This window comes from Peromyscus californicus, unplaced genomic scaffold (genome assembly GCF_007827085.1).
Source record: "Peromyscus californicus insignis strain IS unplaced genomic scaffold, ASM782708v3 Scaffold_7__1_contigs__length_154581171, whole genome shotgun sequence".
In the NCBI taxonomy this organism is placed as follows: domain Eukaryota; kingdom Metazoa; phylum Chordata; class Mammalia; order Rodentia; family Cricetidae; genus Peromyscus; species Peromyscus californicus.
Window position 1 is genome coordinate 106,296,972 of NW_026294595.1, and position 23,624 is coordinate 106,320,595.

The 23,624-nt window shown below is 49.9% G+C and overlaps 2 protein-coding genes across 5 annotated transcripts in view; one reads left to right on the forward strand and one right to left on the reverse strand.

The window, feature by feature from the left end:
- The window catches only part of Smox (spermine oxidase), a 34,505-nt gene extending 20,080 nt beyond the window's left edge, over positions 1–14,425 (forward strand). The window contains exons 2-8 of one of the 3 annotated variants that reach the window (XM_052722438.1): positions 516–749; positions 5,234–5,460; positions 9,133–9,306; positions 9,454–10,213; positions 11,339–11,499; positions 13,519–13,608; positions 13,995–14,425. In XM_052722438.1, the coding sequence (XP_052578398.1) occupies positions 542–749; positions 5,234–5,460; positions 9,133–9,306; positions 9,454–10,213; positions 11,339–11,499; positions 13,519–13,608; positions 13,995–14,132 (1,758 nt within the window). In that variant the 5' untranslated portion in view covers positions 516–541 and the 3' untranslated portion in view covers positions 14,133–14,425. The remainder of the gene's footprint in view (positions 1–515; positions 750–5,233; positions 5,461–9,132; positions 9,307–9,453; positions 10,214–11,338; positions 11,500–13,518; positions 13,609–13,994) is intronic. The other 2 variants (XM_052722436.1, XM_052722437.1) reach the window with 2 other exon arrangements.
- The window catches only part of Adra1d (adrenoceptor alpha 1D), a 60,294-nt gene that overhangs the window by 2,334 nt on the left and 34,336 nt on the right, over positions 1–23,624 (reverse strand). The window contains exon 2 of one of the 2 annotated variants that reach the window (XM_052722434.1): positions 142–271. In XM_052722434.1, coding sequence (XP_052578394.1) covers positions 142–271 — 130 coding nt within the window. Of the gene's footprint in view, positions 1–141; positions 272–19,695; positions 20,800–23,624 lie in introns of those variants that run through there. The other variant, XM_052722435.1, reaches the window with a different exon arrangement.

Genomic DNA, 23,624 nt, shown 5'->3' on the forward strand with positions numbered 1-23,624 from the left:
ATAAGGGGATAGAGAGTCCCAGGGAAGAGCCAGGTGGGAGATGGGGACAGAGCCCGGTGCTGTGTGTGCATGTGTTCTGGACTGGTGTGGGCAGTATGAGGACTGTGCAAGGATCCCTCGTAGGTGTGAGCGCCCCGATACCTGTTCGAGCAGCCTGGGGTGGGCACAAAGAGCAGCCATGTTGAGTTGAACAAATCGTCAGTGTCAGTGTCCTGACTTTGGCCTCTTTGGTCATCTCTCCTCAGGTCACCTCTTGTCTCCACTTTAGGGCCTGTGGACAGGGAACAGGCAGAGCTTAAGAGATTTGAGGGTGGGGTTGATGGATTCTACTCTGGCCTGTTGGTGGGGCCTAAGACACAGCTCCCTCCCTGGCTCTCATCTCTCTTTGCCCCTTCCTGTCTCCCTTTTTGTGTTTTTGGGAGGTGTCTCTTCTCCATCAGGTTTTTTGGGGAAGGGGTGCAGCTGTGACTGTCCCTTGGGTCAGGTGAGCTGACCCCTCCCCCCTCTTGTCACAGGCTCCTAGAAGGTGAGTACGGACGGTATGCAAAGTTGTGAACCCAGTGGCGACAGTGCGGATGACCCTCTCAGTCGCGGTCTACGGAGAAGGGGACAGCCTCGTGTGGTGGTGATCGGTGCAGGCTTGGCTGGCCTGGCTGCAGCTAGAGCACTTCTCGAGCAGGGCTTCACCGATGTCACTGTGCTTGAGGCTTCCAGACACATCGGGGGCCGTGTACAGAGCGTGAGACTTGGTAAGCATCACTCAGGCCTAGCCACCTCTCTAGGCCACCCTCTGTCCCCCACTACCCTGGTCCTGCCTGAAGTCTTCCTAATTTGGTCTTGGGATACATGTTTGATCATGCAACCTGTGTGGGTGTTTTCCAGAAGCTTCCTTTGCCCCTTGCACTGACATTCCATTTATGGAGAATGCTGGCTTGGGGTGGACAGTGTTTGTTGGGGAGGACATACCCAGAGTCAAACTGTCCGAGAACTGTGGGGACTCATTTCTAATGTCACAGGAGGGGAGATTGTGTAATTTCTGATTAGTCATTAGCTTTTAGTATGAATTAATGTATAATGATTGAGGTCTAGGCAACAGGTTGGTAGAGGGGAAAAGGGGTTTAGGCTTCCTTGTGTGGTCTTGGGGTTGTCTTGATCCAGGTTGCAAATAATGAGGACCCTGGAGAAAGCAGCCAGATAAGAGACATGCTCCTGGGGTAGGGAGACTTTGCCAGGGTTCTAGAGAATAGGGATAGTTCCTGAAATGGAGCTGCTAATCAGGGCTTCCACAGCCACAGCCTGTGTTGGGTGTTTTGGCCAGTGATGGGTTGAGTGGGTTGAGACCGTGATGATGACCCAGTGAGACCACATGCAGTGACCTGGAGTATGTGAGTGACGTGGACAGTCTAGATTAATGTGTGTGTGTGTGTGTGTGTGTGTGTGTGTGTGTGTGTGTGTGTGTGTGTAGAGGCTAGAGGCTGACATTGGGTGTCTCCCTCAATTGTTTTCTGAACAGATAGGGTCTCTGTTTCTCACTGAACCTGGAACTCAACTATTCTGCTAGGCTGGCTGGCCAGTAGGCCCTCAGGGTCCTCCCGTTTCTGCCAATCCCAGGCGTGCACCACCTTGCCTGGAGTTTTGACATGGATTTAGGGGATCTAACTGAGATCCTCATGTTTTTGTGGCAAGCCCTTTACTAACGGAGACCTCTCCCCAGCTTTGTCTTCTGTGTCGAGACAGGGTTTCATTCTCCAGTTCCCTGTCCCCCAAGTACTGAAGTAAGAGGTGTGACCACCACAGTCGCACCTCTGGAGGGGTTTGTGTTTGCCTCACAGAGCCTGTGGACTTACTTGTTTAGATAGGTGGTCAGGCTGGGACTTAAGGGACATCAAGGACACCCTCGGGCCTTTTCTCCTCTTGTAGGGCTATGGAGCACATTAAGAGTTGTCCCCTAGAGCCATTCCTGGAAGGCATATATGAGGTTTGTTTCCCCTTTTCATGCACAAACTAGGTTGTCTCTTGGCAGTAAGAATGAAAGTGCCATCCAAGCGCCCATAAAGCTGGGGCAGCCAGGGAGCCTCAGTGTTCTTTGCTCATTGTTGATTGGCTGGCTGGCAGCTTCAGGGCAGTCCCATTTATGATTCTTGGGGCGTGTTCAGAGTCTGATATAGAAACAGAAGATGGGGAGTTCGGTGGCCCTGTCCCGGAGGCAGCTGACAACGGAAGCCATACCGGGAAGACCTGGGCCGGCAGAAGGCTAGATGGGAAGGGTTGCTGGGCAGAGATGGAAGGGGGCACAGGTTGTGTGGAATGAGGAATGTGAAGGAGATAGGGGAGAGCATGCTGCTCAGGGTGTCTGTGTTGTGTGCAGGGAGGCAGGCCCGAGAGCCCAGTGTGTAGATTGACATGCTGCACCATGGCACAGTGGCCATGTACCTGTCAGTAGTGAGTACAGGGGTGTAGAGCCAGAGGCTCTGAGGGCACCACATGCTACGAGGTGAGTAGGCATGGGATGGCACCCGGTGCCCTTTGGAAATGGATGTGGCAGAGATAGAGTATAAGTGGGAGGGGCATCCTCAGTGGCGGCCTTATTCTGGTCCTCCCAGCTCCTGGCAGCTCCTGGCAAACCCTGACCTGACCCTGCTCCTCACCTCTTTTCACGTTTGATGAACATCTAGAGACGGGAAAGGCATCTCCTTGCTTCTGACTTGCCCAGTCTCTGTGTGGTTTGGAGCTCCCTACTGTGTGTGTGTGTGTGTGTGTGTGTGTGTGTGTGTGTGTGTGTGTGTGTGTGTGTGGCGGGGTGGGGGGGGTGGGGGGTTGGGTGGTTCAGTTCCTCCTTCGATTGCTGTTTTCCCTGCTCTGAACTTCTGGCTATGAAGTCTCTGGGAAAGGGAGACTGCCGTGTCCAGTCATTTCCACTGCCAAGCCCGCCAGGCTCCAGCAGGAACTCTGAAGCCATGGTCACACAACAGAGTCTTGGTTAGTCTCAGTGGGTCACAAAACAAAATGAATAGCCATGAATGTGAGAGAGGAGTTTGTGGGGAGGGGAGAGTGGTTGGTACTGCATTGTGTACATGTGCAGAATTGTCTAAAAACACATTTAATTGTTAATAATACTGATAACAATAATATCACTGTTCTCCCGCTGCTCCTTTTGGGAGCTCAAACTGGAACAGACACTTTGGGGGCCCCAAAGCCTGAGGCTCTTGAGGTGGCCTCAGTGGCCACCAGGCAGCTTCTGTAGGCAAGATCCTGGACTTTGAGTTTTTGGTGGCCTTCAGTCTGCCTACTTTCCTACACCAGGGGGCTGGTGCATGCCTGCCTCTTTCAGAGACACCAGACTGTTCTCACCCTGCTAGCTGCAGCATGGGGATGTGCTTTTTCTTGTTTTAGGCACATTCATGTTACAGGGCTATTTTTAGTAACAGATGGTTTAATTAGAAACATCCCAAGAAAGGGAAGGCATGCAAATAAGAAGCGCATGCCCAGTTCTTGGGGTGAGGGACAGTGCTGCCATCTTTAGACTGTACCAGAACAAGCGACCTCAGATGAAACAGCTTAACACGCCTTTTTATTTACTCACAATCTGTGGGTTGGAAGTGTGGGCAGGACTCAGGCAGGTGGGTCTTTTTCTGGCTTTGCCTTGATTCCTGCATGTCCACAGTCAGTTGGTTAGGATCTCTAAGATGGCCTCACACTCTTGTCTGGTAGGCGGTTGTAGGCTTTGGTCTGGGCTTATGTTCCTAGCAAGGTGAGCCTGTGCTTTTTCCCATAGTTGTCACTTTCAGAGGTTGAGGGTAGAAGCCTTTGCTGCCTAGTTTTATGTCAATTTGACACAAGCTGGAGTCATTTTGGAAGAGGGAACCTCAATTTTGAAACTTCCCCCACCCCACCAAATTGGCCTGTGATGTGTCTTCTTGATTGATGGTGGATGTGGAAGGGCCCAGTTCCCTGTAGATGATGCCAGCCTAAGCAGGTGGTCCTGGGTTCCATAGAGAGCAGGCTGAGCAAGCATGAGGAGTAAAGCCAGTACACAGCACCCTCCACGGCCTCTGCATCAGCTCCTGCCTCCAAGTTCCCGGCCAGTTTGAGTTCCTGCCCTGACTTCCTTCAGTGATGGACTGTGAGGTGGAAGTGTAGGCTGAAACAACCCTTCGCTCCCTGGGTTGCGTTTGGTAATGGTGTTGTATGACAGCAATAGAAAGGCTAACTAAGACAGGCCCCTTGAGGCCTTGGCCCTGAAGCTGCAATTTTTTTTTTTTTAAACCACATTCTGCTAATCAGAGCATGTCACAAGTCTAACCCAAATTCAAGAGGTAGACCCAGCCTGCCTCTAGGGAGTGGGATGGAGAGGCATGCACAGTCATTTTGTTAAGGGGGGGGGGGGCACACACAAGGGTGGGAGAAATTACTGTTATCTTGACAGGAAGTTGACCACACAGATCTCGAGCCTGGCCTGTAGGAACAAGCACCACAAGTTGTTTCTCTGTGCCCTCTGCTCCATTTTAACCTCTCTGGAAGCTAGGCAGGGAAAGCTGCCTCACGGCTTTGAGACGTCTGAGGCTCAGGACAGGCAGCTCACCTCAGATCTGCTGTTTTGGCTGGGGAGGAGGAGGTAGGATGGGTTCCTAGGCCTCTTACATCTTGGATCCAGGAGTGCTCCTCAACCCTCCTCGACAGACTCTCAGGGTCTGCCCCCCTGTGTGAGAGGATTTCAGGGCTTAACGTTCTCTGGAACTCTGGTTCGTATTCCTCAACCCTGGGGAAATTGTTCTCAATTGGAGTTGTCCCCCCTTTGCTGTCCTGAAAGTTTTGGAAGGGGGGCGTCTTCCATCTGAGAGAAGGGCTTAGACTCCAGAGCCATGGGGTAGTAAGGGGCTAGAATAATGTTGGGCGCTACCCACAGTATTCCTCTTGAGTGGGCGGGGTCCAGGGGTCTGGCATGTAGTATTGAGAAGGTGAGATTAGGAGAAGCTTCTAACGGATGGCATGAGGTAACTAACATTGGGGCACACCCAAGAGTCACCCTGGGCAGTGCTTCTCCCCGCTGATCCCTTTATCTGCTGTCAGGTCATGCTCCTCTTGGCTTTAGCTGTTTCTCAGAGCGAGCTCCCAAATCCCTTCCTGCCCTGTTGAGTGTTTGTGGGTGGGGGTCCTCTTAGGGGAAGGAAGGGAAGCAGTCCTGTACCTCTTTTGAGAAACCTCCACTCTAAGGGTCTGTTGTCCCCGCCAGGACACGCCACGTTTGAGCTGGGAGCCACCTGGATCCATGGGTCCCATGGGAATCCTGTCTACCATCTAGCAGAAGCTAATGGCCTTTTGGAAGAGACAACAGACGGGGAGCGCAGTGTGGGCCGCATCAGCCACTACTCCAAGAATGGCGTGGCCTGCTACCTTACCAACCGTGGCCGCCGGATCCCGAAGGACGTGGTTGAGGAATTCAGCGATTTATACAACGAAGTAAGAGGAACATCGGGATGTTTGGGGATACAGCAGAAGTGCTGAGCTAGGCAAGATACTGCTAGATTTTTCTCAAAAAGCCCTTGAATGTCATTTGTTTAACTTTACTAGGTGTTTGGGTGGTGGCAATTGTCACTGTGGTTTTTTATGAATCTCAGCATTTTTTTTTAAAGTATTTTCTAGTTAGTTGTTCCTGATGTATAGCAGTAGAACTGATTTTGTGCCTTGATCTCAATTCCCTGATGGTTACTATTTTAATTCAAATAACATATCTATTAGTATAGTCATTAGTATTCTAATAATATTTTTGGAATACATGTAACCAGCATTATTCAGGAGAACTTTTTGCACTAATGAAAATGTTTTAGACCTGCACTATCCAGTGCGGTAGTTTCTAGCTACTTGTGGCTTTTAAGTAGTTGAAATGTCGCTGAATGAAACCATGCAGGAACTAAAATATTAAATTCCAAATTGCTACAGGTATCTAGTGGTTACTATATCAAGAGTCCAGCCTCAGAGTATTTCCTATTCTTACGACAGTGGTTAGTATCGCAATCCCGTATTAGAAGTAGCAATCCTGTGCATTATTATTGAAGCACCCAAGCTTTAAAACACCATCATTGTTCTTGGCATCTCTCAGCAATGCTATAAACTGCACTGAACAAATGAGGTAAATACATGATGATTTTCTTATTGTAATGTCACGAGCGCACTCCAGGTCGGCACATGGACCACTAAGCACTTAGTGTACACTTGCCAGGCTCTTCTCTGTGGAGGCCCTGGTCTGTGGAGGATGTGCACTCTCTGTTTTGTGTGTGTGTGTGTGTGTGTGAGTGCAGCCCCCTAGTTTATTTTCACTCACATACAAAGTGTAGTCTTACTAATGATGAGATAGTAACCGCTGTTCTTCAAAGTAGCCTTTGCTGGCCCACACACTGATTCTTGGCCATTGTAAGTGCTTTAAGCATGAATACTTACGTTTTTATATTTTCTTAGATAGATCCCATACAGCTTAGCCTGGCCTTAAACTTGCTATGCAGCTAAGGCTGACCTTGGAGTCCTGATTCTTTTTCTCCCACCTTCCAAGTACTGGGGTTACAGATGTGTGCCACCACGCCTGGCTATGCGATTCCTCCTGAGAATGACCCTCAGGGTCATGACTTGTTCTCCTTCCTGTTGGTCACTTTTGAAAGCCAAGAATGGGGGCTGTGGAAGATAAAATGGATACGGTGGTTATCAAACTGCAGTGCTGCTTAGGTCTGAAGGAAGAGGTATAGGTCAGGATTTCCTTGTGTGACTTTTAGTCAATGCTGGCGACCTTTCTGAACAAAGCATGTGACGCTGTGCCTGAGGGCAGCTTTATAGTCAGTGTTTCCAACAATGATGACTCTGAAGGGCCATTCTTGTGGGTACATTTAAATCGTGTGTATGTGTTGTGTGTGTGTATGTGTGTGTGTGTGTGTGTGTGTGTTGTGTATGTGTGTTGTGAGTGTGTGTGTTGTGTGTGTATGTGTGTGTGTATATGTGTGTGAGTGTGTGTGAGTGTGTGTGTGTGTGTGTGTGTGTGTGTGTGTGTGTGTGTGTGTGTAGGTCAGAGGTCAACGTTGTTGGGTGTCTTCCTCTACTGCTCTCCACCTTACATTCTGAGACAGTCTCTCCGTGAACTTGAAGCTCCCTGGAACAGCTGGAACAGCTGGCGGGTGAAGCTCCGGGATCTGCCCGACCCTAACCTGTCAGGGCTAGGTTTGCAGATGCATGCTGGGGATTTGAACTCGGTTCCTCATGCTTAAGCAGTAAGCACTTTACTCACGGAGCCGTCTCCCCAGCCCTGGTTTGTTTTTGTTTTCCTCCCTCAGGGCTGGGATTGAGGGTCTTGTCTGTGATAGGCAAGTCCTGTCCCACTGAGCTCTATCCCCAGCCTTAGATGTAGACTGTGGACCTCTCAGACCCCCAACTTTCTCATCTGTAAAGTGTACACGGTTGTTCCTCCTTCCCAACATTACAGGGACTGTAATCCCAATGAAGAGGATTTCAGAAGAATTGGTGTAGTGGTCACAGGGCTGTTGTCCATACCCTCCTTTCATGTGTGGGAGGATAGTGTACCCACATAATAGACCTATGGCCTAGTTGGTGATGGCTACATTTGTTAGTCCTCAGCTGGACTTGATGGTCTCCAGTGACCGTGAGCTGAATAGTAGTTACCATGTTGCTTATCTTTTAGGGGAAAACTGAGGGAGGAGAAGGAGAGTCCCCAGCTTGAGTTCTTGGCAGTGATCCTGCAGAAGGAATTTGCTGAGGCTCCAGCTTCTGCTGGCCACCCGGTGTCGTGTGATTGTAGGCAGGACAAGTGAACACTCACTCGTACTCTTCTCTGTAATGTATGCTGCAGAGGCATCCTTATGCGCCTGTCTCATGTGGAGGCTTTCTCCCATGGAACGGTAGTTATTGGAGGGTACGCTGCCGCCCCCCTCCACTCTGGCCCCACAGCTTATGCGGGGGCAGCAGTGTATAGAGCAGATGTCTTTCCCATGAGTGCATTCTGGCCAAATCCAGACGCTCTTCAAGGAGGAAGATAACCACTAATCAGCCTGGCCACAGGAGTCACAGCCGAGAAGGCTGCATTTGCTATAGCCCAGAAATGCCAGCGGTGGGTGGGAATCATGCTGCTCTCTTTCTCACAGCGCTTCAGGGATCCAGGGCCTTGGCATGGTGTCTGCTTTTCTGCCTTGGCATCTACCTCCCTTTCCAAGGCCATTTATTTCTTACAATGTTCTCCTTGTTGCCTCTTCACCAAACTAACCCAGTGCAGGTTTCTTGACGGCCTCACCCTCCATCTTTGTGCAGTTCCTCGGTAGCCATCTCCTCTCGTGGCCAGTGGTCTGTCTCCTAGTGAGTCCGGCCTCCCCGGGTTAACCTCACCACCCCTGGGTTCTTTGCTATCACAGTGTCATTACATCTTGGGTGTGGAGCCCACAAATGCGTGCTGAGTGAATGCTGGGGCCTGTCTAGGGCTCGCCATGCTCAGTGTTTGAGGGGGGTGGGAGTGGGGGAATTATGGGACAGGCTGTCAGGGAAGGAAGGCCGAAGGACCTTGTTCAAGGGACTGATGGCCACTGTGGATAAGGAGTGGGTGGGTGTGATTGCTGAAGATGTCTGCTAAGTGGTCTCCGTTTCTCGGCCTGCTGGGGCCTCCCAGAGATGCTCCCTTCTGTGTGCTCTTCCCTCTTCCTTCCGTGAACTTCAGACCAACTGACAGGGCTCTTAGGGATCTGAGTACTGCAAGGAGAATGGCTACGGGGGTGAGCTTCCTACAGTTGGGTCTTAGGAAAGGTGAATGTGTGCAGACCAAATTCTCCAGGGAAATGTGGGGCCCTTGTAGACAGGTGCAGAGCCCACAAAGAGGCAGCTCCTCCCCCCAGGCTCTACAGGTTGGAGATGTTCGTGGTTTGCTGTAGGAAGTTGTCCCCAAGAGGGCTTTAGGTCCATTGCACCTACCTCTCTTACAGCCTCGGAGGTGAGGAGCTGGCTGACCAGGGCAGGTGCCCTGCTCAATTTCATGCAGAAGTCACAGTTGCACCAGGGACACCTGGGAGCAGGTGGCTTTCTAGCTGGGCCCTCTGTTTGCTGTGGAGGGTGATACGAGTGCTCAGTCTCCAGGGGTCTCTCTGGCAGGTCTATAACTTGACCCAGGAGTTCTTCCGGCATGGTAAACCAGTCAATGCTGAGAGTCAGAACAGCGTCGGGGTGTTCACCCGGGAGAAGGTGCGCAATCGCATCAGGGATGACCCTGACGACACAGAGGCCACCAAGCGCCTGAAGCTCGCCATGATCCAGCAGTACCTGAAGGTATCTTTGCTGTGGAGTGTAGATGCCAGAGTAATAAAGACCAGTTCTGGGGGAGTCTGGGTCCAAAGGGCCGTGCTGCTCCGAGCTCTTGTTCCTTCTCTGGCCCAGCCCTGCCGTCACCTGCCTTCTCTCTGGGTCTTCCCACAGGTGGAGAGCTGTGAGAGCAGTTCTCACAGCATAGACGAGGTGTCCCTGAGCGCCTTCGGAGAATGGACGGAGATCCCTGGCGCCCACCACATCATCCCCTCGGGCTTCATGCGAGTTGTGGAGCTGCTGGCCGAGGGCATTCCCCCACATGTCATCCAGCTGGGGAAACCCGTCCGTTGCATCCACTGGGACCAGGCCTCAGCCCGCCCCCGGGGTCCTGAGATTGAGCCCTGTGGTGAGGGTGACCACAATCACGACACTGGGGAGGGTGGCCAGAGTCGAGAGAGTCCCCAGCAGGGGAGGTGGGACGAGGATGAGCAGTGGCCGGTAGTCGTGGAGTGCGAGGATTGTGAGGTGATCCCAGCGGACCACGTGATCGTGACCGTTTCGCTGGGAGTGCTTAAGAGGCAGTACACCAGTTTCTTTAGGCCATGCCTGCCCACGGAGAAGGTGGCTGCCATCCACCGCCTGGGCATTGGTACCACCGACAAGATCTTCCTTGAATTCGAGGAGCCCTTTTGGGGCCCTGAGTGCAACAGCCTGCAGTTTGTGTGGGAAGACGAGGCGGAGAGCTGTACCCTCACCTACCCACCTGAGCTCTGGTACCGCAAGATCTGTGGCTTCGATGTCCTGTACCCACCAGAGCGCTATGGCCACGTGCTGAGTGGCTGGATCTGTGGGGAGGAGGCTCTCGTCATGGAGAGGTGCGATGATGAAGCCGTGGCTGAGATCTGCACTGAGATGCTGCGGCAGTTCACAGGTGGGCCCTGGGTCCATGCTGCTGCCTGGGGCCAGGCTGCTCCCTGGGTCCTTGCTGCTCCCTGGGGCCTGGCTGCTCCTTGGGGCCTGGCTGCTCCCTGGGACCATGCTGTTCCCTGGGTCCATGCTGCTGCCTGGGGCCATGCTGCTCCCTGGGACCTGGCTGCTCCTTGGGGCCTGGCTGCTCCCTGGGGCCATGCTGTTCCCTGGGTCCATGCTGCTGCCTGGGGCCATGCTGCTCCCTGGGGCCATGCTGCTCCCTGGGGCCTGGCTGCTTTCTTCACCCCTAGGTCTGTGACAGTCCTCCCCTTTCTAGACTGTGGCACAGGGGTGGCTGTCCTTCCGGGAGGGCCCCTGCAGGGAGCCGTGTTTAGCCTCTGTCACCTCAGTTGCTGACATTTTGGAGTCTGAATGACTCAAAATGATGGCTCTTAGCACTAAGGACTTCATGGTGAAAAGGACTCCAATGTCACCATCACCATGAGCTGGCCATTTCCCGTTGCATGGCATCTTGTTCAGAGGTAGATTTGTTTTACTCTGATAGAGTGATTTTTTTTTTTTTTTTGAGACAGGGTTTCATTGTATAGCCCAGGCTGGCCTGGAACTCACTGGACTGCAGCTAATTGGACTTTGAACTCAAGAGCCTCTTGTCTCGGCTTCCCAGTGTTAGGACTACAGGCATAGGCTATCACACCCAGCATCTTTGATTTTTTAGTTGGCTATTTTCTGCCCACTATTGCAGGAGAACTTCCCAGGAGCCCATGATATTAGAAAGGAAAACATGATTATCTGAAATTGTTTTAAATGCTGTTGGGAATCAATCTTAGGGCCTCATGAGTGCTAACCATGATATCTACCCCTGAAGCACCTCCCCACCTCCAATAATACTTTAAAGTAGGAAAATCAAGGCCTTGAGATAAGCAACGTTTGTTTTCTGGGGTTCACCAGGGAGTGATGAGTGGGAATACAGCTTGAGCCCAGCCCCCCTCATTTCAATCTTTTATGCCTACCTCCTGGCTTCCTGAACGTCCTGGAGCCCAGGAGGTAGGTAGATTGTCTTGGGGTGCCTTCCATATGTACCCATTTCTAATGCTCTCTCGTCCTGGTTCTTCTGACTTCCCAACAGGGAACCCCAATATACCAAAACCTCGGCGAATCCTGCGCTCAGCCTGGGGCAGCAACCCGTACTTCCGAGGTTCCTATTCGTACACCCAGGTGGGCTCCAGTGGGGCAGATGTGGAGAAGCTGGCCAAGCCCCTACCCTACACAGAGAGCTCCAAGACAGCGGTGAGTGGGCTGTGAGTGGGGAGGACAGGCCTTGGAGGGGGTATTTTGTGTGTGTCTGGGCCAGGGGAGAATCTTGGGGTAGTGTTCACTAAGGGTGAAGAGCGATGGGGGTGAATCCCATCGTGAAAGAGAAAACAAGACAACGCTTAACATCTGGAAGAAGAAATTAGAATCACATAGAAATTTAACATTTTCTTGAGCTTCTGAAGCATCATGAATCATTGCCTGCTATGCTGGACAATAAGCCTTCAGCCACAGTTAGATTGGATCAATTAAATAGAGTTTAAATTAATGAATTAAAGTTTTAGTTCCTTGGTTGTACTACTTACATTTCAAGTTCAACAGCCTCATGTGCATAATTGTTCCCACATTGGGTTATGCAGTACAAATGGTCTATTGGACAGCAATACAATTATTTCCTCAGTATGTTTAGAGAACAAAATTGGGGGTGTAGCTCAGCTGGTAGAGTACTTGCCTATCATGCCTGAAGCCCTGGGTACAATCCTCAGCACCTCAGAAACCCTGTGTAGTGGTGCATCCCTCCAATTCTGTAGCACTGCAGAGGCAGAGTGGGGAAGCTCAGAAGCTTGAAGTTATCCTTGGCTACATAGTTCAAGGTGAGCCTGAGATACCTAGACCCTGTCTTAAAGCAAAGTAAAAATTGGGTAAGGGAGCTAGCTCACTGCCAAGCCTGATGGCTGACTTCAATTCAATCCCTAGAGCTCATGTAAAAGATAAGGAGAGAATTGATTCCTGCACGTTGTGCTGATTTCCATTCTAACGTGATGCGCGCGCGCGCGCGCGCGCGCGCGCGCACACACACACACACACACACACACACACACACACACACACACACAATGTTAAAAACTGATAGAAATATGCTCCCAACAGTAAATTTGGTCCACTAAGTGTGAACATACATTAAATGTTAAAATGCAACAATTATATTTAAAGGAATTCTTTGGAGTCACTGATGAAGGAGATTTCTGTCAACTAAGGTATGTCTGTCTAGCTTTACTCAGAGAGGGTGTCTTCCTACAAAGGAGACCCCTGGTTGTGACAGAAGCAAAGCAAATCAAAGCAGAAATAATCAACAGCGATCTGCAGGATGGCGGGCGGACCAAACACTGTTAACACCTGCCTTCCATGCTCAGTCACCGTGTGGTCCAAGAGGGCTGTAAGAACAATGGCTCTTCTGTACTGATAGCAGGAAGAAAAGCACACGGACCAGAAAGGGATTCCTTGGAGCTGAGACAGCAGTACACCTGAAGCCTATTATCTAGAACTTAGTCACATGATTACACATTGCCGACAGAGAGGCCGAGCCGTGTCATTTATGTTTTGAATGACTTTGAAAGGACTTGAGCTGGGAGTGGTGGCGCACACCTTTAATCCCAGCACTCAGGAGGTCGAGGCAGGAGGATCTCTGCGAGTTCCAGGCCAGACAGGCTACGTATTTTGAGACCCTGTCTCAAAACAAACGGTTCCAAAAAGAGCCAGGGCTTGTCTAAGGAGGGAAGGGAACAGTGGGTGAGCGTGGGAGCGGGCAGTTTGTGCCTGGCCACAGCCCCATCCCTCTTTCTGATTAACGACCTCCCCGAGCTCCTTCTTGGTGGGTGCAGCTCACCTGGGAGCTTGTTAGGGACGCATGCTCTTAGTCTAGACTCGGAGTCAACATTGCATTCTTAGAGAAAGCGCTCGCTTGAGTTTGCTGTGCAGGAAGCTGAACCGTCCTTGGACTCACCGAGACACCTGTGTTCTTAAGGTTGAGCCTCGCCTAAGTCAGAGATCTCGCTGTCTTCAGTGTGGTGACTTTCCCTCTGGCTGAATTCCTTTGCCTGTTTATTCACCCCGGCATCCTTTGAGACGCAGTGCCGAGGTCCTGTCCTCCAGGAAGCTCTGTGGGATTTCCCAGACGTGACCCTCTTTTCTGGGCTTTCAGCACCTCAGCCAAACACCCATCATCACATAGGACACTGTTTAGTAACTGGGTTTCGTGTCTGGCTTCCCCACCAGCATGGAAGCTCCACAAAGCAGCAGCCAGGTCACCTTTTACCATCCAAGTGCCCAGAACAGTCCCTGGACCCCAGTTGGGGCTCCATAAAGGTTTGTTAAGTTACCACCTAACTGTTGTTTACACTCTTCCAGATTCTCAGTGCTCACACGCATAGTCTCACTTAATCTTTACAGCCAGCCCCAGGAGTAGGTGGTATAAATCTGTTCAGCTGATAAGAAAATAAAGGCTAAGGAGGGCTAGACTATTATTAAGAGGTGAATGGAGCCTTTGGGACCGTAAAGCCAGGACTTCTAACAACCTTGGGACAGAAGGAACTGAGGCGTGGTGTACAGGGAAGGGATGGCCAGGTCGGTGGGTGGAACAGTACCTGCGTCCCGCTCCCTGGCGTCTGCCTTTAGGGATCGGGTTCCAGGGCAGACAGGGAGCCCACTGCCTCTGCGACTTCTCCACCCTCACTTCCGCTTCTCCCACTTAGCCCATGCAGGTGCTGTTCTCCGGGGAGGCCACGCACCGCAAGTACTACTCCACCACCCATGGTGCTCTGCTTTCTGGCCAGCGCGAGGCCGCTCGTCTCCTCGAGATGTACCGAGACCTCTTCCAGCAGGGGCCCTGAGGGTGTCCTCACTTGCCAAATGTGTTCCTTAAAGAACCACTAACTCGTGACTGCTGGTCCGTCCCCTTGCCCATGTACTCGTAATTCCCTAATTGTCTGTAGAATGGAATTTTATCTTTTGTAGTGGACACTGGGCTGGCTTCAGACCTGGCCCTATAGCTTTTCTTTTTCTCCAGGCTGGGTTATGACCAGGTGGGATTTGGCTTCCTGCTTCCCCCGCTCCCTCCATGTTATTGCAAGTGCCTTCAATACTTTGCATTTTGGGATAATAAAAGAAGTGACCCTTCCCATGCTCCTGGCTTCCCTTCTCCGTTCATAGCCTCTGTGTGTGCATTTGTTTAATCACATCTCTGACTAGGGGTTGGTGTAAGAATTGTGACTGTACTCCTCAAAGGGAGTGTGCTTAAGTTTACCGAGCCATCCCTTTACAAACCCTTCTGTTTGTGCTGCTCAGTGAGTTCCCCCTGGAATATGTACTTCTCTCTGCCCAGGGCCCACTCCCTGAGGATGGACCTGGTTCTGACCACTTGCCCTTCTTGAAGCTTGGTTAGATGACAGGTTGTGTTGAGTGAAGGTAAATTCTATGGCCGGATACCCCAATTTTGGCTCCCTGCCGGAGTCTGATGAGTTCACTGCTGGCCACAGGGCAATGAGTCTGAGTTAAACTAGCAATATGTGTTGGATGTCTTACACAACAGAACTTAAACAATGTCACGTGGGCCCTCCTTTGGTCACTGCTGGCTGCCTTCTCTGTGGCCCAGGTTCCTTTGTCAGAAGCCACCTTTACTCACTATGAACTTGGGTTGAGAGAGGCTGGCTAGCTTCCATGGTCCCTGGATTTCTTCACCAGCTGCAGCAGGTTAGACAAAGCAGCCACAAGACATAAAGTAGGAGGGAAGTAATTAATTACCAGGTGTCAGAGCTGTAAAGAACTCCATGGGGGGAAGGAGGCTCAAAACGTTTATTTGGGGACCTTTAGAGGTGTGTGTGTGTGTGTGTGTGTGTGTGTGTGTGTGTGTGTGTGTGTGTGTGTGTGTGTGAGAGAGAGAGAGAGAGAGAGAGAGAGAGACTGAGAGAGACAGAGAGATGGACAGAGAGATGGACAGAGACAGAGACAGAGAGAGAACATTCAGCACCAGCACCAATCACATGCTGGCAGGGTATCAAGGCACAACCACCATTTTTGTTTTTTAAACCTTTTTCTTTTCTTCCTTCCTTCCTTCCTTCCTTCCTTCCTTCCTTCCTTCCTTCCTTCCTTCCTTCCCTCCCTTTATTTTATTTTTTGAGACAGGGTTTCTCTATGTAAAAGTTCTGGCTATCCTGGAACTCACTCTGTAGACTAGACTGGCCTCGAACTCACAGAGATCCACCTGCCTCTGCCTCCTGAGTGCTGGGATTACAGGTGTGTGCCACCACCGCTGGGCTTGTTTTTTAAACTTTTATGTGTGTAGATATTCTTCCTATATGTGTGTATGTGCACCTTGTGCATACCTGGGACCCACAGGCCAGAAGAGGATGTAGATCTCCGCAACTGGAGTTACAGAAGGTTGTGAGCTACCATGTGGGTACTGGGGACCAAACCTGAGTCCTCTGGAAGAGCAGTAGTGCTTTTAATCTCTAAGCCATCTCTCCAGCCTCGCTCACGGTTTCTTGGTACAATGGATGCCAGTCCTGGTTGGAAAGGATGATTTATCTCTGCAGGTAAGCGAAGCTTTAACATTAGTTAGTGCGCTTGTCTCTCAGGTAGGCAGTGAAGTCTGCCTACACCATCTTTCATGTTGTACATGAACATGAGACTGTTACACCAAAATAATCTGAAGCCGTTGCTGTAGATAGTGGACATAGGCACAGCCATACCTGAAGTCTATATGGCGAATTCTACTAAGGCTGGCCACATACCTGCCAGCATTTTTCTCCTGGTTTCTACCCAAGAGAAATAAAAGTACAGATATCCACTGAAGCGATGAATTCATAATTGCTAGAAACTGGAAACAGCCCGTGCACTCCAACAGAAGAAAGAATGAACTAGTGCGTGCTATGTAAATATAATAGAGTATTGTACAGTGGTGGAACAGAGCAGATGGCTGTGTGCAACATAGTGGGTCGGTCTCAACAAAGCCAATGAAAGAATGTAGGCACAAGGCCTGCACTGGGTGCTTTCTTTTTATTACAAGTTCAGGAATCTGAATCTGCAAAAGGAATCTACAGTATCAGCAGTGAGAGGTGGCGATAGTTGTCGGGAGCTGATAGATTTATATGTAGGTAAAAAAAAAAAAAATCAAGCTGTGCACTGAAGATTTCTGTACTTCGTGTGTGCCTCGATTTAAAACAAGCTGTATTTGAAGATGGCTTTTTTGCCCTCGAAACTGCAAACATGGTCATGTTGACCCAGCTCATTTCTTTCACGCAGCAGAGAGGGCTGACAACATCTTGAGAGCGGATAGAGCGAGGAAGGACTCACATCCTGTATTAGTTACTTTTCCATCACTCTGCAAAAACATCATGATCAAAGCAAATTTCAGGAGGAAGGGTTCAACAGTTCTAGAGGGGAAAGAGTGGTTGATGATGGAGTGGAGGCAGCAGACGTCAGGCCTGGCAGGGGGAGCGGAAGCTGAGGGCTCCATCTTAAACGGCAAGCCTGAAGCAGAGAGAGTGAACTGGGGGTGGTGAATAGCTTCGAAACTTCAAAGCCTGGGTTTTGGGTGGCTAGAGAGATGGTCAGCAGTTAAGAGCACTGGCTGCTCTTCCAGAGGACTCGGTTCAGTTTCCAGTGTCTACATGGTGGCTCACAACCATCTGTAACTGCTGCAGTTCCGGGGGATCCAACACCCTTTCCTGGCCTCTGCAGGCACTGCATGCACATGGTATATAGACATACATGCAGGCAAAACACCCACACATAAAATAATTAAAAGAAAAGAAACCTCAAAGTTGGACCCCAGTGACAGACTTCCCCAGCAAGGCCACACCTCCCAAGCTTCCCCAGATAACCCAACGGGAACTAAATGCTTGAGTCTGTAGGGGGTCTTCCTTCCTTCCTTCCTTCCTTCCTTCCTTCCTTCCTTCCTTCCTTCCTTCCTTCCTTCCTTCCTTCCCTCCCTCCCTCCCTCCCTCCCTCCCTCCCTCCCTCCCTCCCTCCCTCCCTCCCTCCCTCCCTCCCTCTCTCTCTCTCTCTCTCTCTCTCTCTCTCTCTCTCTCTCTCTCGTGTGTGTGTGTGTGTGTGTGTGTGTGTGTGTGTGTGTGTGTGTGTGTGTGTGTGTCCTGACTAGTTGTAAACGGCTCTGGGGGTTGGGCTTTTACCTTTGTCTATTGCTTCACCTGGGCTCTTCTCCTGAAACCAGTCAGCATGGTTCAGTCGTGGACCAAGCCATACCAGCAGGCTCTCCTGGAGGAGGAGGGCTGCGCCCACTGACCAGAGTAAAGCAGAGGACGCAAACGACACAGGCCATACAGTGCCGCCTACACCATCTCCCTCCCGTCCCTCCACAGTGTAATCCCGCCGCACTCTTCCTCATCTGAGTGAGTGCTACTGCCATCCTTTGGCTTCAGGAGAACACCCAGGTCACTATCCACGCCTCATCACCTGAACTGCCATAGGTGAGTCTCATCAACTCTTACACATCTGGAGTCTAATCCTTTCAACCCCCCCACTGTTCCTGCGTTTCTGCTTTGAAAGGCTGCAACAGCCTGCTAGATGGCGTTCCTCCGTAACCTCCTCCTTCAGCCTGTTGACCACACAGCCAGGATGGCCAGTCCAGCCTCCCTGGTTTCCGGTGGCCACCCTCACACTGGAGAACCAAGGTGCTGCTTGCCGGGCACCCTGTGAGATGTCCCCAGATCCACTTGCTACCTCCTCCCCCGCTCAGTCCTGGCTGCTCTCTCTGTCTGGAACTCCCACCCCACCTTGCTGCTTTAAGATTTCCACTCAGGCCGGGCGGTGGTGGCGCACGCCTTTAATCCCAGCACTCGGGAGGCAGAGCCAGGTGGATCTCTGTGAGTTCGAGGCCAGCCTGGTCTCCAAAGCGAGTTCCAGGAAAGGCGCAAAGCTACACAGAGAAACCCTGTCTCGAAAAACCAAAAAAAAAAAAAAAAAAAGATTTCCACTCAGACACTTTTTGGGGACACTCCCCCGAGCCTCCCTTTCCCATGGTTCCTACTCCGTTCCCTTCCTTGGCCACTCTCCACGGCTTCTCTTTCCCCGTTTGTTATTTGGTGTCTCCTTGTTTATGCAGTTCCTGTCCATCCTCGCTCTCCTGTGGAAGCTCCAGGTTCACTGCGGTGTACCCAGTACTTCTAAAATAGTGCCTGATGGAAGAGCAGCTGAACATAAAAAGTTCACAGAGTTGGGAAGGGAAGGAGGACGCCATGCTAAAATGACGTCAACCTTGGAGACCCACTCCCCAGTGCTGGTGACAGTCCTCTGGGGCCTCCCTTGTCAGCTTTCTCCCCTTAGATTTTGGAGACTCCCCTCGTTCCCACAACTCTGTTCTCTTTACTGTCTCATAGGCCCTTCTGCCTCATAGACCAATAAACGCTGACTAGAAGTCACTTCCTCACCCAGACTGCAAGCTCTCCAGTCTCCTGGGGGAATTCCCTCATGACAGAATGAGAGGGGTGGTTGGCCCCTGCCTCTGCTATGGTGACCCTCCACCCCTGTACCCCAGGCTCTAATGCAGGGACTTTGTCCCGACTTTCCAATCACCTGTGTCCCTGTGCTCTGATTGTCCTTTGCTCCTCTCCACAGGCAAGCTTCACATACCATTGTCTACGCCGGTGCTTCCTTCATCCCACTGCACTCACACCAGCAGCTGGTGGTAGGCATCTTCCATTTGCAAGGAGACACAAGGCAGAGTGGCTGGCTCCCTTTCTCACAAGGCAGGCCCGGAGGGGCGGACGTTAATAGGCCTGTTCTCTGGAAGAAAGGCCAAGCCATGGACCAAGCCGTGACCTCTGGCACCACCTTCTGGCCATATGGGAACACAGCGCTTGCTGCATTGAGAGGGATTCTCTGAGCCTTTCTGAATTCAAAAGAATGACCCAAACAAGTCGTCACGGGACCGCCTTTTAATTAATAATGAACAGATAATAGTATTGTAATTGTATCTCTTCCTACATTGCCATTGACTTTTCATTAACAATAAAAATCCTAATACGAGGGATTTTCTTTATTTGTTCAATCATTCATTTGTTGTTGTTGTTTGAGTAGATGTTTAGTTATTAGTAGATGTTTAGTTATTTCATTTGTTATGCCAGATTCTGAGCTGAGAAAGTTTAATTATGCTTCAAGAAACTCATTTACAACTGAGCAGTGGTGATGTATGCCTTTAATCCCAGCACTTGGGAGGCAGAGGCAGGCACATCTCTGGGTTCGAGGCCAGCCTGGCCTACAGAGCAGGTTCCAGGACAGCCAGAGAAACCCTGTCTGGAGGAAAAAATGCATTTACTAGATCAATAAGTAAGAAGTGTTACTTTAGTTTGCTCCTCAAGTGAAGCTGAATGTCAGAGTTGTGCACACACAATACTGGTATGTGTTGGTGCAAATGATGCAAGTGTGAGGAATAAGTATTAGGTATAAATGTATTTATTGTGTCCCATTAAATCTGGCTACATCATGGAGACAAAATAAGGTTTCATCAAAAAGGATAAACTTATTTACTGGAATGTAGCTGTGTATTAGTTACTTTTCTGTTGCTGTGACAGAACGTCATGACAAAGGTGACTTACAGAAGAGAGGGTTTGGCTTGATTGGTTGTTCCAGAAGGATGGGTCCATCGCCATCTTGGGCGGGGAGGGGGGGGGATGGCAGCAGGCAGGCATGATGCTGGAGCTGAAGGCTCACATCCTCAACCAGAAGCAAGGAGTGGAGAGGGAATTGGAGTCTCTCAAAGCTGCCTCCAGTGACACGCTTCCTCCAAGGCCCAACCTCCGAAATCGCCCCAAACAGCATCTCCAACTGGGGACCGAGTGTTCAGACACCTGAGCCTGTAGGGGGCGTTCTCATTCAAACTGTTGCAGGAATCTTTCTGGAGTAAGCACTATGGCAGCAGTGAGTGGAAGAGAGGAGATGGCTCTGGTGGACCCAGGCCAGGATAGCTCCTCAAAGACTTCCAAGCAGGGTCCTGTTTGTAGTCTCATTTTATACTCTAAGCCCACAAGGTGGCGCTGTGAAGCAAGCAAGATTTTATGGACCTATAGGAAGCAGTTGGCAGGTTGTTAAGGACAATGACCCATTGTTTCAGCTATTCCTCCGGGTCATTCTGTTTTAGGTGGCAAATGAAGTCATACTTGGCAAATAGGCAGTACAAAAAGCGCCTTAAGTAAATCACTAGATAAGTCCATATCTAATAACTGCTTTTTTCCTACCTTATTCTACTTCAAAACCACTACAAATTACACTACAATACACAGATCATGAGTGCTGTGCTTTAAAAAATTTGAACCTCATTGTGTTACATCAAGAAACAAAAGTGGTCTTTGTGTCTCTCCCAGTCATTAACCTTACCAAGGATGTGTCCATCAGCTTTCCGCTACTGTGAGAAAATATCTGAGATGATTGGCTCATAAAGAGGAAAGGTTTATTTTGGGTCCCAGTCTAGGATGTTTCTGCCCAGGGCCCTGCGGACACACTGCTTTGGGGCCTGTGGTGAAGCATTATGGCAGGAGGTATCTGGAAAAGAGAGGGAGGGAGGGGGGAGGGAAGGAGAGAGGAAGTGAGTGGGGAGACCTTGCACTTTGGGGGAACATTTTAGATCCTAATCAGACCAAAGGGCTGCCACTCTCAAGACACCTGACATCTTAGTTTTAATTTTGCTCATTTCTTTAAAAAAATCCATTAAATTTTTTTGTTTTATTTTATATGTATGGGTCTTTTGCCTGCATGTATGTCTGTGCACTGTGTGCATGCCTGGTGCCCACAGAGGCCAGGAAAGGGAGTTACAGATGGCTGTGGGCTACATGTGGGTGCTAGGAACTGAACCTCTGAGAGCAGCTCATTCCTGAATTTAATGTAAACACACTGTCTTCATTTCTTTTCCTGTTGCTGTGATAAAATGCACTGACGAAAACAATTTAAGGGAAAAAGTGTTGGTCCCACTCGTGATTAAGTGGGTCTTCCAACATCAATTAACATAAGAAGATAGTCCCCCACACGCATGCTCAGCAGCCCATCGCCCAGGTGACTGCAGACTTCATCAATGTGACACCTAAACTCTTAGAACTCTACCCCTGCTTAGCCTGACACCAAAACAGTTTTTTCTGGTTTTCCAAGACAGAGTTTCTCTGTGTAGTCCTGGCTGTGCTAGAACTCACTCTGTAGATCAGGCTGGCCTCAAACTCAGAGATCTGCCTGCCTCTGCCTCTAGGTGCTGATGTTAAAGGTGTGCGTTACCACACTGGGCTCAAAAACATCACTTTTAAGCTATAACCTTCTACCTCTTGTCTCAAGGAGTTCATAACCATCTTACAATATGAAATGCATTTAGTCCCATTTTAAAGTTTCCATAGTCACTAACAGTTCTGACACTGTAAGGTCCAAAGTCTCTTACTTGTCAGCTCCTAAAATATGAAACAGTTTATTTCCAACATACAATGGTGCACAGTAAACATTCCTACCTCTGCCATGAGGGCTAGCCTCCAGCAGCACAGGGCTCAAAGGGAATCCATAGAGTCAGTGTACTAAGACTTTTTTTTTTAATCTAAGGGGGTAGGGGAAAAGACACTCACACTCTTGATGGTTTCCTTCTGTATTCTCTTTTTTTTCTTTCTTTTTTCCTCTACAGCTTATATATTCCAACAAAATCTTCCAGGCAATATAAAAATTTCAATGTGGTTACATTTTATTTTTCAAGTGAATGGTTATAATGAATACAGGTAAAAACAAGTTTTTCATTTCCTTTACATGATTAAAACAATGTCATGCCAAGAACTCACATACATTTACATCTAAGTAACTTGTTTTAGATTAACAGAGTGTGAGCAAGCAGGGTATTTTTCTCGGCCAGTTCTTTTGTTGGCAGGCTGCATATTGTGGTTACAAAGTAAGTATGTGTGTGGAGGTCAGAGGACAGCTTTGTGAAGTTGAGTTTCTCCTACTGTGTAGGTTCTGGAGATTGACCTTAGGTCATTAGGTTTGCTTTTACCTGCCAAGCCATCTTGCTAGCCCCTGATTTGGTTCTGACTGTGATGTAATCAACAGGGCTCGGAAAGGTTTGTGTAGCCTGAGACTTCAAGCTCTGACACACTGAGCAGACAGATTTTTTGCAGAGCCAGCTCCATGCCATGCCAAAGCTCTCCTTGGTGCATGTCCTATGGTCCTGGCATCTGCAAAATACCAGACGCTCTACCGGGGATTCCTCTTCACAGTTTCACACAGTGGCCTCTCAGGACCTCTCTTGAGGGACTCTGACCCTGCCACACACTGGCTGCTTTCGGCTACTCTCCATGACCCTCTCAACCTTACACTCTCTCACACCTTCAAAACCAGCACCACATGGATGACTCCACCAAGCCCTGTGGCTAGCACAGGGTGGATCTGGGACCCCTGGGACCACAGCTACGTCAAGCTATGACAACTGTGTGTGCCGACCCTGCCCTAGGCAGAGCTTTAAAGGAGCAGCGTTCTGTCAGCTGAGGCTTTCTTTCTTTAAGTGAATTTGGATCTTTTTTTTTTGGTTTTTTGAGACAGGGTTTCTCTGTGTAGCTTTGCGCCTTTTCCTGGATCTCGCTCTGTAGACCAGGCTGGCCTCGAACTCACAAAGATCCACCTGCCTCTGCCTCCCGAGTGCTGGGATTAAAGGCGTGCGCCACCACCGCCCGGCGAATTTGGATCTTTATAAGATGAAGCCCTGCCCCCAAGAGATGGGGCTTTGCCCTCTGGACACCTTGTTGTTTTAGTTGTTGTTTAGTGCAGTATAGGGGCTTCTCGTTAAGGCACCAATCTTAACAGATAGAGCTGTCTTGTTGACTGTGTTCCCATGACCAAAGTTTACTCACACCTTTCCCCCACAAACTAATCAATCCATTATCTTTAAATTCAACTTTACTCAGGTTCCTAGGACAAAGACAAAAAGAAGCCAATTCTTGGCCAAAATATCACACCAATGGCCCCTATCCCAGCTCCAGCCGAGTCCCTGTTCACCCCTGCAACCTCATAAATCAGGCCTCCATTTCCCACCTTTCCTCTCAGCATTCTTGCTTTCCCAGCCCCTACCAGAGCAGCCATTAAGCCCTACCTCCCGCATCCAATAACTTTTCTAACCAAACGTGCCAAACTCTTCCACAGCTCTGCCACAAAACGGCTGTAAAGGCTAAAGAACCACCCAGTCAGGCTTTTTAGTGACACCCCCAGTTCTTTCTAACATCTTCCTACCTAGTTTCTTTTCCTGTTTCTGTAATAAAATACACAGACAAAAGCTACTTAAGGGGAAAAAAGATTTATTCTGGCTCATAGTTCAGGGGCACAGTCCATCTCGGAAGGGAAATCAAGGCAGCAGA